The following is a 15,947-nucleotide window of genomic DNA, read 5'->3' on the forward strand; positions in this document are numbered from 1 at the left end:
GTAGTATCAGACAGAGGAAGCAATTTCATGTCTGCATACTTAAAGGCCATGTGGAAGGAGTGTGGTGTAACTTACAAGTTCACAACACCCTATCATCCACAAACAAATGGACTGGTGGAGAGATTTAATAAAACTCTCAAAGGCATGATTATGGGACTCCCTGAAAAACTCCGCAGGAGATGGGATATCCTTCTACCATGCCTCCTTTTTGCCTACAGGGAGGTACCCCAGAAAGGAGTGGGCTTCAGCCCCTTTGAACTTCTTTTTGGACACCCTGTTAGGGGTCCACTCACACTTGTAAAGGAGGGTTGGGAACAACCTTTAAAAGCTCCTAAGCAGGATATTGTGGATTATGTACTTGGCCTCAGATCAAGGATGGCTGAGTACATGAAAAAGGCCAGTAAAAACCTTCAGGCCAGCCAAGAGCTCCAGAAGCAATGGCATGATCAGAAGGCTGTTTTGGTTCAGTACCAACCAGGGCAGAAAGTGTGGGTCTTGGAGCCTGTGGCCCCAAGAGCACTCCAAGATAAATGGAGTGGTCCACACACAATTGTTGAAAAGAAGGGTGAAGTCACCTACTTGGTTGACTTAGGCACTGCCAGGAGTCCCCTTAGGGTGCTCCATGTCAACCGCCTGAAACCCTACTATGACAGGGCTGATCTCACCCTGCTCATGGCAACAGATGAGGGACAGGAAGAAGACAGTGATCCTCTACCTGATCTCTTCTCTTCCACAGAACAAGATGCTCTTGTGGAAGGGGTAGTTTTGGCTGATTGTCTTACTGCTGAGCAGAAAGATAATTGCATAAATCTCCTAGGACAATTTTCAGAACTCTTCTCCATTGTGCCAGGCACCACTTCTTGGTGTGAGCACACTATAGATACTGGAGACAGTTTACCTGTCAAAAGTAAGATCTATAGGCAGCCTGACCATGTCAGGGACTGCATAAAGCAAGAAGTTCAGAAGATGTTGGAACTAGGAGTGGTTGAGCACTCTGACAGTCCATGGGCTTCTCCTGTGGTACTGGTACCAAAACCCAATTCTAAAGATGGAAAGAAGGAAATGAGGTTTTGTGTAGACTATAGAGGTCTCAACTTGGTAACCAAAACAGATGCTCACCCTATACCCAGGGCAGATGAGCTAATAGATACACTGGCATCTGCCAAGTATCTAAGCACTTTTGATTTGACTGCAGGGTATTGGCAGATCAAAATGTCAGAAGATGCTAAACCTAAGACTGCATTTTCTACCATTGGAGGACATTACCAGTTTACTGTAATGCCTTTTGGTTTGAAAAATGCACCTGCCACTTTTCAGAGGTTGGTGAACACAGTCCTGCAAGGGCTGGAAGCTTTCAGTGCAGCATATTTGGATGATATAGCTGTCTTTAGCTCCAGCTGGGATGATCACCTGGTCCACCTTTGGAAAGTTTTGGAGGCCCTGCAAAAGGCAGGCCTCACTATCAAGGCTTCAAAGTGCCAGATAGGGCAGGGTAAGGTGGTTTATCTGGGACACCTTGTTGGTGGGGAACAGATTGCACCACTTCAGGGGAAAATCCAAACTATTATTGATTGGATTCCCCCTACCACTCAGACTCAAGTGAGAGCCTTCCTAGGCCTCACTGGGTATTACAGGAGGTTCATTAAGAACTATGGCTCCATTGCAGCCCCTCTTAATGACCTCACATCCAAGAAAATGCCTAAAAAGGTATTATGGACAGCAAACTGTCAGAAAGCTTTTGAGGAGCTGAAGCAGGCCATGTGCTCTGCACCTGTCCTAAAAAGCCCTTGTTACTCAAAAAAATTCTATGTCCAAACTGATGCATCTGAATTAGGAGTAGGGGCAGTCCTATCACAACTTAATTCTGAGGGCCAGGATCAACCTGTTGCTTTTATTAGTAGAAGGTTGACCCCTAGAGAAAAGCGTTGGTCTGCCATTGAGAGGGAGGCCTTTGCTGTGGTCTGGGCTCTGAAGAAGTTGAGGCCATACCTGTTTGGCACTCACTTCATTGTTCAGACAGACCACAAACCTCTACTTTGGCTAAAACAAATGAAAGGTGAAAATCCTAAATTGTTGAGGTGGTCCATATCCCTACAGGGAATGGACTATACAGTGGAACATAGACCTGGGAGTAGCCACTCCAATGCAGATGGACTCTCCAGATATTTCCACTTAGACAATGAAGACTCATCAGGTAATGGCTAGTCTTATTGTCCTTCGTTTGGGGGGGGGGTTGTGTAGGAAAGTACCATCTTGCCTGGCATGTTACCCCCATTTTTCACTGTATATATGTTGTTTTAGTTGTATGTGTCACTGGGACCCTGGTAACCCAGGGCCCCAGTGCTCATAAGTGTGCCTGTATGTGTTACCTGTGTAGTGACTAACTGTCTCACTGAGGCTCTGCTGATCAGAACCTCAGTGGTTATGCTCTCTCATTTCTTTCCAAATTGTCACTGACAGGCTAGTGACCATTTTTACCAATTTACATTGGCTTACTGGAACACCCTTATAATCCCCTAGTATATGGTACTGAGGTACCCAGGGTATTGGGGTTCCAGGAGATCCCTATGGGCTGCAGCATTTCTTTTGCCACCCATAGGGAGCTCTGACAATTCTTACACAGGCCTGCCACTGCAGCCTGAGTGAAATAACGTCCACGTTATTTCACAGCCATTTTACACTGCACTTAAGTAACTTATAAGTCACCTATATGTCTAACCTTTACCTGGTAAAGGTTAGGTGCAAAGTTACTTAGTGTGAGGGCACCCTGGCACTAGCCAAGGTGCCCCCACATTGTTCAGAGCCAATTCACTGAACTTTGTGAGTGCGGGGACACCATTACACGCGTGCACTACATATAGGTCACTACCTATATGTAGCTTCACCATGGTAACTCCGAATATGGCCATGTAACATGTCTATGATCATGGAATTGCCCCCTCTATGCCATCCTGGCATTGTTGGTACAATTCCATGATCCCAGTGGTCTGTAGCACAGACCCTGGTACTGCCAGACTGCCCTTCCTGGGGTTTCTCTGCAGCTGCTGCTGCTGCCAACCCCTCAGACAGGCATCTGCCCTCCTGGGGTCCAGCCAGGCCTGGCCCAGGATGGCAGAACAAAGAACTTCCTCGGAGAGAGGGTGGGACACCCTCTCCCTTTGGAAAATGGTGTGAAGGCAGGGGAGGAGTAGCCTCCCCCAGCCTCTGGAAATGCTTTGTTGGGCACAGAGGTGCCCAATTCTGCATAAGCCAGTCTACACCGGTTCAGGGACCCCTTAGCCCCTGCTCTGGCGCGAAACTGGACAAAGGAAAGGGGAGTGACCACTCCCCTGACCTGCACCTCCCCTGGGAGGTGTCCAGAGCTCCTCCAGTGTGCTCCAGACCTCTGCCATCTTGGAAACAGAGGTGCTGCTGGCACACTGGACTGCTCTGAGTGGCCAGTGCCACCAGGTGACGTCAGAGACTCCTTGTGATAGGCTCCTTCAGGTGTTAGTAGCCTTTCCTCTCTCCTAGGTAGCCAAACCCTCTTTTCTGGCTATTTAGGGTCTCTGTCTCTGGGGAAACTTTAGATAACGAATGCATGAGCTCAGCCGAGTTCCTCTGCATCTCCCTCTTCACCTTCTGATAAGGAATCGACCGCTGACCGCGCTGGAAGCCTGCAAACCTGCAACATAGTAGCAAAGACGACTTCTGCAACTCTGTAACGCTGATCCTGCCGCCTTCTCGACTGTTTTCCTGCTTGTGCATGCTGTGGGGGTAGCCTGCCTCCTCTCTGCACCAGAAGCTCCGAAGAAATCTCCCGTGGGTCGACGGAATCTTCCCCCTGCAACCGCAGGCACCAAAAAGCTGCATCTCCGGTCCCTTGGGTCTCCTCTCAGCACGACGAGCGAGGTCCCTCGAATCCAGCGACACCGTCCAAGTGACCCCCACAGTCCAGTGACTCTTCAGCCCAAGTTTGGTGGAGGTAAGTCCTTGCCTCACCTCGCTGGGCTGCATTGCTGGGAACCGCGACTTTGCAAGCTTCTCCGGCCCCTGTGCACTTCCGGCGGAAATCCTGTGTGCACAGCCAAGCCTGGGTCCACGGCACTCTAACCTGCATTGCACGACTTTCTAAGTTGGTCTCCGGCGACGTGGGACTCCTTTGTGCAACTTCGGCGAGCACCGTTTCACGCATCCTCGTAGTGCCTGTTTCTGGCACTTCTCCGGGTGCTACCTGCTTCAGTGAGGGCTCTTTGTCTTGCTCGACGTCCCCTCTCTCTGCAGGTCCAATTTGCGACCTCCTGGTCCCTCCTGGGCCCCAGCAGCGTCCAAAAACGCCAAACGCACGATTTGCGTGTAGCAAGGCTTGTTGGCGTCCATCCGGCGGGAAAACACTTCTGCACGACTCTCCAAGGCGTGGGGGATCCATCCTCCAAAGGGGAAGTCTCTAGCCCTTGTCGTTCCTGCAGTATTCACAGTTCTTCAGCCTAGAAAGAGCTTCTTTGCACCAACCGCTGGCATTTCTTGGGCATCTGCCCATCTCCGAGCTGCTTGTGACTTTTGGACTTGGTCCCCTTGTTCCACAGGTACCTTCAGACAGGAATCCATCGTTGTTGCATTGCTGATTTGTGTTTTCCTTGCATTCTCCCTCTAACACGACTATTTTGTCCTTAGGGGAACTTTGGTGCACTTTGCACTCACTTTTCAGGGTCTTGGGGAGGGTTATTTTTCTAACTCTCACTATTTTCTAATAGTCCTAGCGACCCTCTACAAGGTCACATAGGTTTGGGGTCCATTCGTGGTTCGCATTCCACTTCTAGAGTATATGGTTTGTGTTGCCCCTATCCCTATGTTTCCCCATTGCATCCTATTGTAACTATACATTGTTTGCACTGTTTTCTAAGACTACACTGCATATTTTTGCTATTGTGTATATATATCTTGTGTATATTTCCTATCCTCTCACTGAGGGTACACTCTAAGATACTTTGGCATATTGTCATAAAAATAAAGTACCTTTATTTTTAGTATAACTGTGTATTGTGTTTTCTTATGATATTGTGCATATGACACTAGGTGGTACTGTAGTAGCTTCACACGTCTCCTAGTTCAGCCTAAGCTGCTCTGCTAAGCTACCATTATCTATCAGCCTAAGCTGCTAGACACCCTATACACTAATAAGGGATAACTGGGCCTGGTGCAAGGTGCAAGTACCCCTTGGTACTCACTACAAGCCAGTCCAGCCTCCTACACTAATGCCATCAGAGGCTTAACCAGTACAGCTCATGAAATGCGCCCCTTACCCACCACTTACCCTAAAATACAAGGGGCAGATTAAAGAGCCCTAGCGCCATTCCAACGCCACATTGGCATCATTATTCAAGCTATTGTGGCGTTAGAAGGACAAAAACGCCACACCGCATTTACCTGCAGATGCGTGCATCGCGCCACTTTGTAACCTTTTGTGCTACATTATGCCTGCGCCAGTCATAATGTATGCAAAGGGGGCGTGCCCCCATTATGGGGCCCAAAAGATGGTGCAAGAAAACCTAAGAGATTTTCTTGCGCCATTTTTTTCGGCACGTTGAACCCCTGCTCAGAGCAGGCGTTCGAAGGAGGTTCCGTTGCTTACAATGGGCCTCTGGGAGCTTTGCAGGATTACCATCAGAATTTCTGATGCTAATCCTGCAAAACACCAGACTAGTGTAAGAAATTCTGATGTTAGTCCCCTAACTACCGCCAATGTGCGGCGTATTTAAATACGGTGCACACATGGTGGCGTTAGGGGGGTGCCAAGGGGCGCAAGTAAGGTGGAGCTGTACCGTGTGCAGCGCCACTTCTCTTAACTATGCCCCCAGAGATCCCATGAAGGAAAACAAAGTTTAGCTATAAGACACCAGAACTCAGCACGAATGGAAAAACTTTTGTGTCTGATCTAGAGTTTGATAGAGGAGTTTACTGTGTCACAAACATGACGGATATCCTGCCTGCCATATTACGATTCCAGTATATCCTACTGGATTTATATTTTGGTGAACAGGATATCCGTCACCAGTTTGACCCAGTTGCCAGGCTCTTTGTCCTTAAATACCATATTCAGGGAACATACTCACTCTGCTATCAAATAATTAATTCAAAAATAAGCATACCATTTTGATTAAAAAAAATATTTGGCCTGAAATCATTAGTTTTTATTTATTTATTTTTAGTAAGCACACAATTTTTTACCAAATGTCAGTGTCTCACACATGGATAGATTCTTCCTTGCACACAGCTCCATCACTTGAAAGAAATTACAGGCCCTCATTATGACAAGAATGACCATCATCTGGGAGGGTTGTATCAGGAGTGGGCAGTGTCATGGCGCACGCCATTGATGTCCACAACATGAAAAGAATTGCCACATTATGCTGTAGCCAGTATTACGTTGTGTGTTGGTACTGAGAGAGCGTAGTTTGAACGTATAAATTATTAGAAGTGTAATGCTTATATAAATGCCTAACAAATGCCGCATAGAAAACGACAATGAATAGTAATTTGCTTAACGTGCATTTGAATTATGTCAATGAAACATGAAAATACCATTGCGTACACAAACTAATGTTAGTCATAAAAATGATGGGTTGCATCATAATTAATCGAGCTTATATTGGCGTTTACAATATTGCATTAAAACCCATAGGCCTTAAGTTAGCGTCAGCTGCGGATTTAGCTGCCGAGCTCTCGTATTAAAGCATTTTTCTCTGTTTTTCAGTGTGCTGACTCACAAAGGGCCATGACCCTGCATTCGTTCCTTTTCCTTCGTTTCATGTATCTATACCGGTTTAGTTCCCATCCGCATGCTAGCTGCTTTACTATGAGTTTTATACAATTTGAAACAAAGTAGATTAAAAGAAATGTACAAGGACATTTGACCATGGACAAAGGAACTTATGACCAGAGGAACGTGCCAAGATGATGAACTAATCCAGGATGTGCCACCTCCGAAGACGTCAATTATGAAGACCAATCAAAGTGTTGTAAATTATCGTGGGGTGACAATTGGAATTACCTAATGTATAATTTGATAGGTTAAAGATAGTGGGGTATAGTAAATGACCAATAGAATTTTGGGGGAAGGGGTTACGAAAAGGGATAAAAACTCATGTCACAGAAGTGACGTTAGAACTAGGTAGGGAATGCTGTCGATTTCATCTAGAAACTCTGTCACTCAGTTTGGTGATTGGGGACTTAATAAAGTTATCATTGCCCATAGACTGCCCTTACACTTCTCCTCCTTATGAGGGAAGTGTCCCCTGTCTCTTAGACGAAGCTAGACTGAAGTCGATCTGACTGATGTCCTGAAGACAAAGACTGATCCTGTGTGCTGACCTATTACTGGAGGGTAATTATGACAATATAAATTACTATTTGTCTGTTTGCTTTTTCTTTCTAGGTACCAACTGCTGTATTTTTTTATAGAGGCCATAGCTAGATGTTTTCTAAATTGGTGTTCTAAATTATTTTGCATGAAGTCCAACATGCTGATGCTAATTAGTGGTTAGACTAGGTAATCACCTGACTGACACTTATAGACAAAACTGATATTGCGCTATGCTGAACTGATTGCATTATATTCTTTGTGTTCTAATCTATGTTTAGGATATGTTATATTCTTATGTTCGTGATTCTTGCATTAGTGAAATCTTATTACAGTTGCCATGTTGTGATTATGTTCTTATGCTTTTTGGTTTTGAGATTGACACTTCTACTAGTAGATTGTAATCAATAGGGAATAAAATTCATAAAATTCTATCAGAGGGTGTGGTTAATCATGGCTGAAAGGTCATGGTTGCGCCAACAGTTTAATCAATGTCTTTATCCAAAGTAAAGTATATTGTGGTGATAAATATTGGTGACATTATTGACCTTCTTCTTGACATATTGATCAGTTATCTCGTCCTGCGGTGTCTCACCACTGGGTCAAAAGATTCATTGGCCTAAAACGAGTCCTAATGTGTATAGAATTGGCACAAAGGGACGCGTTAACAGTTCCAAAGTCTTATAGATGCCCACAACAGACCACAAATTCCCAAGGAAGGCATTATGTCAGCGGTGGATCCCCTCATATGGCAAGAAGGGCCTCCATTATTCCGTCACCAGCATCCTATCAAGAGCGAATACAATAATGATGCAGATCTCCCGATATACCAAGATTGACCACCATTATAGTCATTCTGTTGCGGTAGGCATCAATGTTGGATGTCCCCTGAACGTGCACAATATTCTAACAGTTATGCCTAGCCTCAAATCAGAGACGGGCATGAAAATGTGATAGATCCTTATAGTATGCCATGAATTACCACGACTATTCCAGGTGGTGCACACCATCATGTCATCGGATCCCTACAACGTACAAAGGATTTCCCCCATTATGTCAGGGATGCACCTCCTAAGGGGGCAGATCGTCCCACACTAGCTGGTGTCTGACCAAGATCACAAGTTTCACTAGTAAACGATAGCCTGGTGTAGGAAGCAGTATCACACTCTAGTTGTCACACATGCATACACACACACACCACACACACACACACACGTTACTACACACACAAAACCCCCCCCCACACGCACATGTTACCCCACACACACAGGCAAGCTGATGTCTGTTTCAAGATGATATGTTTCACTGATAAAAGATAGCCAGTTGTAGGGAACAGACTCACACATTCATTACCACATAACACACACACGTTACCACACACACACACACTAGTGAGTGTCTGTTATAAGTTTCACTGATGAAAGATAGCCAGATGTAGGGAGCAGACTCACACTCTTGTTACCACAAACACACACACATTACCCTCCCCACACACACAGACTCACCCGTTATCACACACACACACACACATAACCACACACACACACACACATGCACACACACAGGTTTACACACACGTTATCACACACACGTGTTACCACACACACACACAGGTTAATACACACATACACACATGCGACCACATATATACACGTGACCACACACATACATGGTACCCCCCCCCCCACACACACTTATTCCAGCACACATTGCTAATGATATTACGATTAAGCACAGAATTAGTGGGGAGAAAGTCTCACTAGCTCAAAGAGGTTTGTGGAGCTATTCTGACAAAGACCATTTTGGTAACATTGGGCGAAGAGGCAAAGCACCATTACCAATACCTTTTCCCACAGATATTGACTAAGAGAAGCAAAACTATAAAAATGAAACATAGCTCTCAACTTTCTTCATGAACGCGGTATGCAAAAACTAGAGACCATCCTTAAAACAAAGAGACAAACCATACCCTGCCATAATGGGTCATTCTTATAACTAACCTGGCATGTGGTCTTAGCAAGTGTGCATCAGGCCATCTGAAATTAAAACCACAGTCTTCATCGCAGAGTAAGTTAAGAAAATCCCTGTGCCCTCTCATCCCCCAGATGTTTTGATTCCACGTTATGAGGGTCCATGACCCGGGAGACCAGTCGACAGGAGATCTCAGACTTAGGATTTCTTGTGGATCCTACTGTTTGACCCAATTCCCATGGTGTGGACAGTCCTAAGCCTAGAGGTCGTACCTCTTACACTTAACACTGTGGATGCTCTGATTCCTGAGTCTGACACTCCTCTGGCAAATGTAATCCAAGATTTTGCCTCTAGACTTGGCTGTCAAACTCAGTAGTCTGATATTGAGTGCACATGCAGTCCAGTGCTTAATATGAGCCGGTGTTCTCCAGTGCGCAGCACCAGCACCTACATAGCACATGTGATTATTTGGCAGTTGATGGTGCTTTTTGTCTTTTTTAACAATGAGCACATCAAAAACTGTTTAGGAATTTAATAAACGATAAAAATGACTGATATCTGCCACCCAGATCATTCTTATGGTTTTAGGGGCCTGAAAGAGTCTGAATTGTCAGACGTGTAGTTGTGTTGGTAATGCCATTGGCAGCAGTGGTCTTGTGAAGAGGGCCCTGGATCTGATCGTTTTACAAATTAAGCAATGAATTTGGTTTTATGTATTAAAAGTGTTCCTAGTCCATCTTTTGGTCTAACATGGCTGAAGCGTTCCTAATCCGTCCTTTGGTCTGACGTGGAAGAACGTGTCCCTGTCCGTCCTTTCATCGATTGGTTCCTAATCCACCCTTCGGTCTAGAAACTTTCCTCACCCATCATTCATCCTACCATGGAAGTAACCGTCCTAGTCCGTCGCTTGGTCTGAAGACAAGAAGTAATGATAGGCTCAGTCAGACAGCCAGGAAGGCCTTTCTTCCACTTCATGCCCTGTAACAACACAGATTCAATGTTCACCAGTCTCAGGAGTCTCTCCTGGGGTAAGTGCCATCTTACACAGGTGTGTCCGTCATCTTATCTGAAGCTGAGATTCACGTTTAACAATGTCACTGGAAGCCACCTCCGTGGGGGAAGGACACCTCATGAGCAGTAACCGTAGCGGCGGGCTCAAAAAAGAGCCTTTGTGCTGTGCAATGACAGAAAGATACAGAGCAGAGTTACCATGAATTTGAAATCACTTTAAAAATACAATCAGCGAGAACAGAGCAAAGCGACCTGTTTGGTACTTTGGAAATGGATCTGCGGCTCCCGGATCACTTGTCGCGGGCTCTTCTACTACAGACACAGTAGACGATGCAACAACCTCAAAGCCAGCAGTGGGCACAGACCAGGTTTGTCCCTTCAATTTGCTTGCCGAGGCCATGGTGGTTATGTCATCTGCGGATAGGTTTCCCATCCTGGATCCCACTTACATTGATAACGGGGAGGACATCTTGTAATCCTCCTTCAATTTTTTAATTAGGCCCCTTGCTTTTAGACTGGCATATCTTTAAAGTCTTGTTTGCTTTGCTGATTGAGGTGAACATTGTATTCCTTTTATAATAGTTTTGTTGAAAGCTTTTTCTTTTCACAGCTACGGGAGGGAGTCGTAAGGCCGTCTCAGGGCCCCTCTGGTTCTCCATCTTAGCTTAGTTTTAAATTTTATATTTTACACGTTATGGGCTGACTCTGCTTTTTAACAATTACATTTTACACACTTCTGCTAGCACACTAGTATTCCGAGAATACATTGTATATGCTGCTTGTTTTTATTTAGTCTTTCTCAACATGTAATCTATACGCTCTATTCAAGGTTAGGAACAAAGAACAGGAAATCCTGGTGCTTGCATTGCCTGCTCGAAGAATAGCTTCTAACATCTAGACATATCATCCCATCAGAGCTGAGACCGTAACACAGGGTGGTTTTGATTATATGAATGGTGCTCTGCCCCAGAGGGCTCAGAGTAGCACGCTGGCCACTACTGTCCACGAACAACTCCTGTGTTTGAAATCCAGCTCTGCTCATGCTGTTCTTCTATGTCGCAGAAAAAAATTGCCAACTTCACTCGAGACAGGCTCCCTGGCACAGCTTTCCAGGTATGGGGGTCTCAGGCTATCCTCCCACGAAGATCAGATAGAGTCAGAGGGTACACCCCATACCCTCAGAGTTTAGGTGGCAATAGTTAGGAAGATATACCTCTAAGTTTACCATGGTTGGACTGTTTATTCTTTTCACCTTGTCACTTTTGCTGGTTACAATGCTTTGCTTCATCTGCCTAATAATCACAGCGTATTCTCTCTGTGCAAGAATATGATTTTATTCAATAAATAAATGTTTGAAATCCTGAAGTTCATATCTTTATTGTGCTTACCCTGGGCATGCATGAGTAAAACAAGGACAGAGGTAAGATCTGTTTCCGCAAGTTCCGTGAGAGTCAGAAGGTCATGTTCAAGGTTGCCAAAATCATCTGTTGCCCTGAGAAGGTTGGGGGTTCAGATAATCTGTGAGCTAACTAGGAAGTGAGTCGATAGCTCCAAAGGGTGCAGATGGACTCGGTCCTCTCGTCCTGAAGTTCTTTTGCCCTAATATGCACTCCTATCTTTTTAGTAGGTCCTTTATAACACTCTATGTGTGACATTTCCCATACTTCACATATCCGTATGAATTAGGCCACTCTTCCGGTGACTTTTCCTGCACTTCAAGTATCCTCACACAGTAAGCCACTCTACCAGTGATGTTTCCCTCGCTTCATGTGTCCTAATGAAGTAACCCACTCTACGCATGACATTTCCCACACTTCAGGTATCCTTATATAGTAAGCTACTCTTCCCTTGTCATGATGAAGAAAACCACTGTATCATTGACGTTTCCCTCACTTCGTGCATTCCTACAAAATTAGCCAGTCGACCAGTTTGACAATGCAATGTTTTTCCATAAATTATTGTCATGTTACTTGTAAAAGTTTCTTTGTTACATAACATTTTGCAAAACAAGTTCTGCGTGGACCAGTTACCTGCACCCAATATTGTGTGAAATTTCTCACATTTTCTAAATATCCCAGGCATAAAAAACGGTCACATCCTAAAGAGCTCCATAGTAAATACTAGGGCAGAGGCAAGTGTTTAAAAATGTCAATACCTCTCCCAGCACCAACATTCAACTTGTTATAAGTTGGGCCTCCAGACTGCAAATAAGGCGTCTACGCTGCAAAGAAAGTGGCTGCCTACTTTTCAGTGGTTGTCAGTCTCTCGCGCATAAACGTGGGCAATGCTCCCTGCCACTTCTTGCTTAACCTCAGATAGGATTTGAAGAGATTTATTGCTCTCAGTCTGGAATCAATCCATCTGCTCATCCATTCATCCATCCATCAAATGAAAATGGCCCAGGCTGTCACATTGTGGCTGTATTAGAATCTTGCCACTAGGTTTGAAATGCAGTACATAAAACAAGACACTACAATAATCAATGCATGAATGAATAAAAGCAAACACGGTGGAAAGCATGTGGCCAATAGACTAAAAAGGTAAGACTCGCACAAGGGGCAAATGCAGAAAAAAACACATTTTAGATACGTCATAATGTTATCAACTATGGTCATTAGGGCGCCAAAGGACAGTGGAACTGGTTCAGAGTAAGAGCCGACAGAGTGTGACCAGAAGAGATTATCCAAGATGGTCGGAGAATTGCCAGGAAGGAATGTTTGTTGGCATGGGTCTAATTTGAGATTATTCAAAGATATCTATCTCAAAACTCCCTCCAAGTCCTAGGGAAGCAAGATCCTAGCATGTATTTTGTCGTTCAAATGTGAAGCAAAAGTTGGGTACTGTCTGCATACTTGTAGTAAGACATCCCTCTTCATGAAGTTGAGCCAGAAGACACAATTACATATTGAACAAAAGGAGAACGAGGGTGGAACCCTGAAGGACAAGTAAAAAAAAAGATCTATTTGACGAGGTCTATGAACCCCGTTGGACCATCTGCACCGCGTCTGGCAGGAGAAACAGAATCACCCAGCGCTGTTCCTTTGACGGCTCATTCCATCAGGCAGTGGAGGAGAATCAGACGTCCATCATTTGGTGGTGGATGATCTGATTTTATCAAGCAGTGGAGAAGGATCTGATGTCTGACATGGGCAGGAAGAGGATTTAATTTTCATCAAGTGTTGGACGAGGACCTGATTTCCATCAGATATGATAGATGATCTGATTTGTAGCAAGCAATGGAGTAGCGCCCGGCTTCCTTCAAGTGGTGGAGATTGATCTGATTTTTGTTCAGTGGTGATGGGTAGTCTAAGTTTTGTCATGGGAGGACCTGATTTCCATCACAAAGTGGAGGAGGATATGATTTCTATTAAGTAGTGCATGATGTGATTTCTGGTTAGCAGTGGAGAAGGATCTGATTTCTGTCATGGGCTGGATAAGGATCTGACTTCCAATGAAGTGGAGGAGGATCTGATCTCCATTAGCATGGTAGACGATCTGATTTTGTCAAGTTCTGGAGAAGGATCTTACTTCCGTCACGTGGGGGTGATTGATCTGATTTCAGTCCAACGGTGGTGGATGACCTGATTTCTGCGTCGGCTGGAGGAGGATCTGATTTCTATCCGCCGTGGTGGATGATCTGATTTCTGGCAAGCAGTGGAGGAGGATCTGATTTCAGTCCAACGGTGGTGGATGACCTGATTTCTGCACTGGCTGGAGGAGTACCTGATTTCCATCCGCGTGGTGGATGATGTGATTTCTGGCAAGCAGTGGAGGAGGATCTGAGTTCCATCATGCGGTGGAAGGAGACCTGATGGTCATGAGAAGATCTGAGTCCCTGGCACCACATACAGAGGTGGAGGGTGGCGCTGGTGGTTGCGACTTGTGCCACTGGAGTGGACAGTGCCGGCGTTTGCAATACTGGGAGCCGGCGGCAGAGCAGCCAGGTACAGCAGCAGGATTCCAAGAAAGGTTTCTGAGCGTGCACTAACTTTACCACACATTAACAAAGCTCTGAAGATCTGCAATAGTATTTCCCAGTATGCCAGAAAACATGCCGGGTTGGTTAGCACTGCTGAAATCTTTCGACCCTACACGACTCCCACACTCATTAGCTGTGGGGTTGATGGCAAGTTTTTGATATGTGGCTCTCAGGTCAGGCTGTTTGTTTTGGGTCGTCAGGCCTTCATCTCACACTCCTCTCACTGGCTTTGGGGATGACAGCGTGTTTTGATATCCATCTCTTAGGACTCTTTGCTTTCAAATTCCAAGGCATAGCCCTCCGTTCACACCCTTATCGTTGGCTCTGGGGTGACTGATTTGATTTTGATATCCCATTCTCAGGACTCTTTGTTTGATTTTATTCAGCAGGCCTGAGGTCCTCACCTTACACTCTTCTGACTGCCTGGGTGTGATGATATATTTTTGATCCACCAGCCCTAGCCCTGCCCTCCACCAGTCCCCATTGTGTGCGGTGCAGATCGTCTCTTCTTCTCCGCCCCCCTTAGATGTGCACAGTGGCGTATTCTGTGGTCTCAGCAACCTGAGTAGTGTCTCTGTGGACAGGGGGTGTGTTCTTCAAGCAGATAGTGGCGTATGCGATCTCTTTGTCACCCTAAAACATGAAGAAACACAGACATTTCAAGATTTGTGCCAGTCGTAGGGCCTGATTTAGAGCTTGGCAGATGGGGTTACACTGTCACGGACATGATGGATATCCTGTGTGCTGTATTACGATCCCATTATATCCTGTGACAGATATCCCGTCCACCATATTACGATCCCATTCTATCCAGTGACAGATATCCCGTCCACCATATTACGATCCCATTATATCCTGTGACAGATATCCCGTCCACCATATTACGATCCCATTGTATCCTGTGACAGATATCCCGTCCACCATATTACGATCCCATTCTATCCTGTGACAGATATCCCGTCCACCATATTACGATCCCATTATATTCCGTGACAGATATCCCGCCCACCATATTAGGATGCCATTCTATCCTGTGGCAGATATCCCGTCCACCATATTACGATCCCATTATATCATGTGACAGATATCTTGTCCGCCATATACAATTACCTTATATCCTGTCCGCTGTATTATGATCTCATTCTATCCTGTGACAGATATCCCATCCACCATATTAAGATCCCATTCTATCCTGTGACAGATATACCGTCCACCATATTACAATCCCATTATATCATGTGACAGATATCTTGTCCGCCATATACAATTACCTTATATCCTGTGACGGATGTCCGTGCGCTATATTACATTCCAATTTAATCTTGTGACAGATATCCCATCCACCTATTACAATCCTATTATATCCTGTGACGGATATCTAATTCGCTATATTACAATGACATTATATCCTGTGACGGATATCCTGTCCGCTGTATTATGATGTCATTCTATCCTGTGACAGATATCCCGTCCACCATATTACGATCCCATTATATCATGTGACAGATATCTCGTCCGCCATATACAATTACCTTATATCCTGTGACGGATGTCCGTGCGCTATATTACATTCCAATTTAATCTTATGATAGTTATCCTGTCCACCTATTACAATCCTATTATATGCTGTGACGAATATCTCATCCA

General features: G+C 45.1%; 1 protein-coding gene across 1 annotated transcript in view; it reads right to left on the minus strand.

Moving 5' to 3' along the window:
• Positions 1-12,727: 12,727 nt before the first annotated feature.
• Positions 12,728-15,947, minus strand: part of LOC138246685 (carcinoembryonic antigen-related cell adhesion molecule 2-like) — a 187,107-nt gene continuing 183,887 nt past the window's right edge. Inside the window, exon 9 of the mRNA XM_069201454.1 lies at positions 12,728-14,933. Coding sequence (XP_069057555.1) covers positions 14,823-14,933 — 111 coding nt within the window. The 3' untranslated portion in view covers positions 12,728-14,822. The remainder of the gene's footprint in view (positions 14,934-15,947) is intronic.

The sequence above is a fragment of the Pleurodeles waltl genome, chromosome 7, assembly GCF_031143425.1.
Source record: "Pleurodeles waltl isolate 20211129_DDA chromosome 7, aPleWal1.hap1.20221129, whole genome shotgun sequence".
Lineage (NCBI taxonomy): Eukaryota > Metazoa > Chordata > Amphibia > Caudata > Salamandridae > Pleurodeles > Pleurodeles waltl.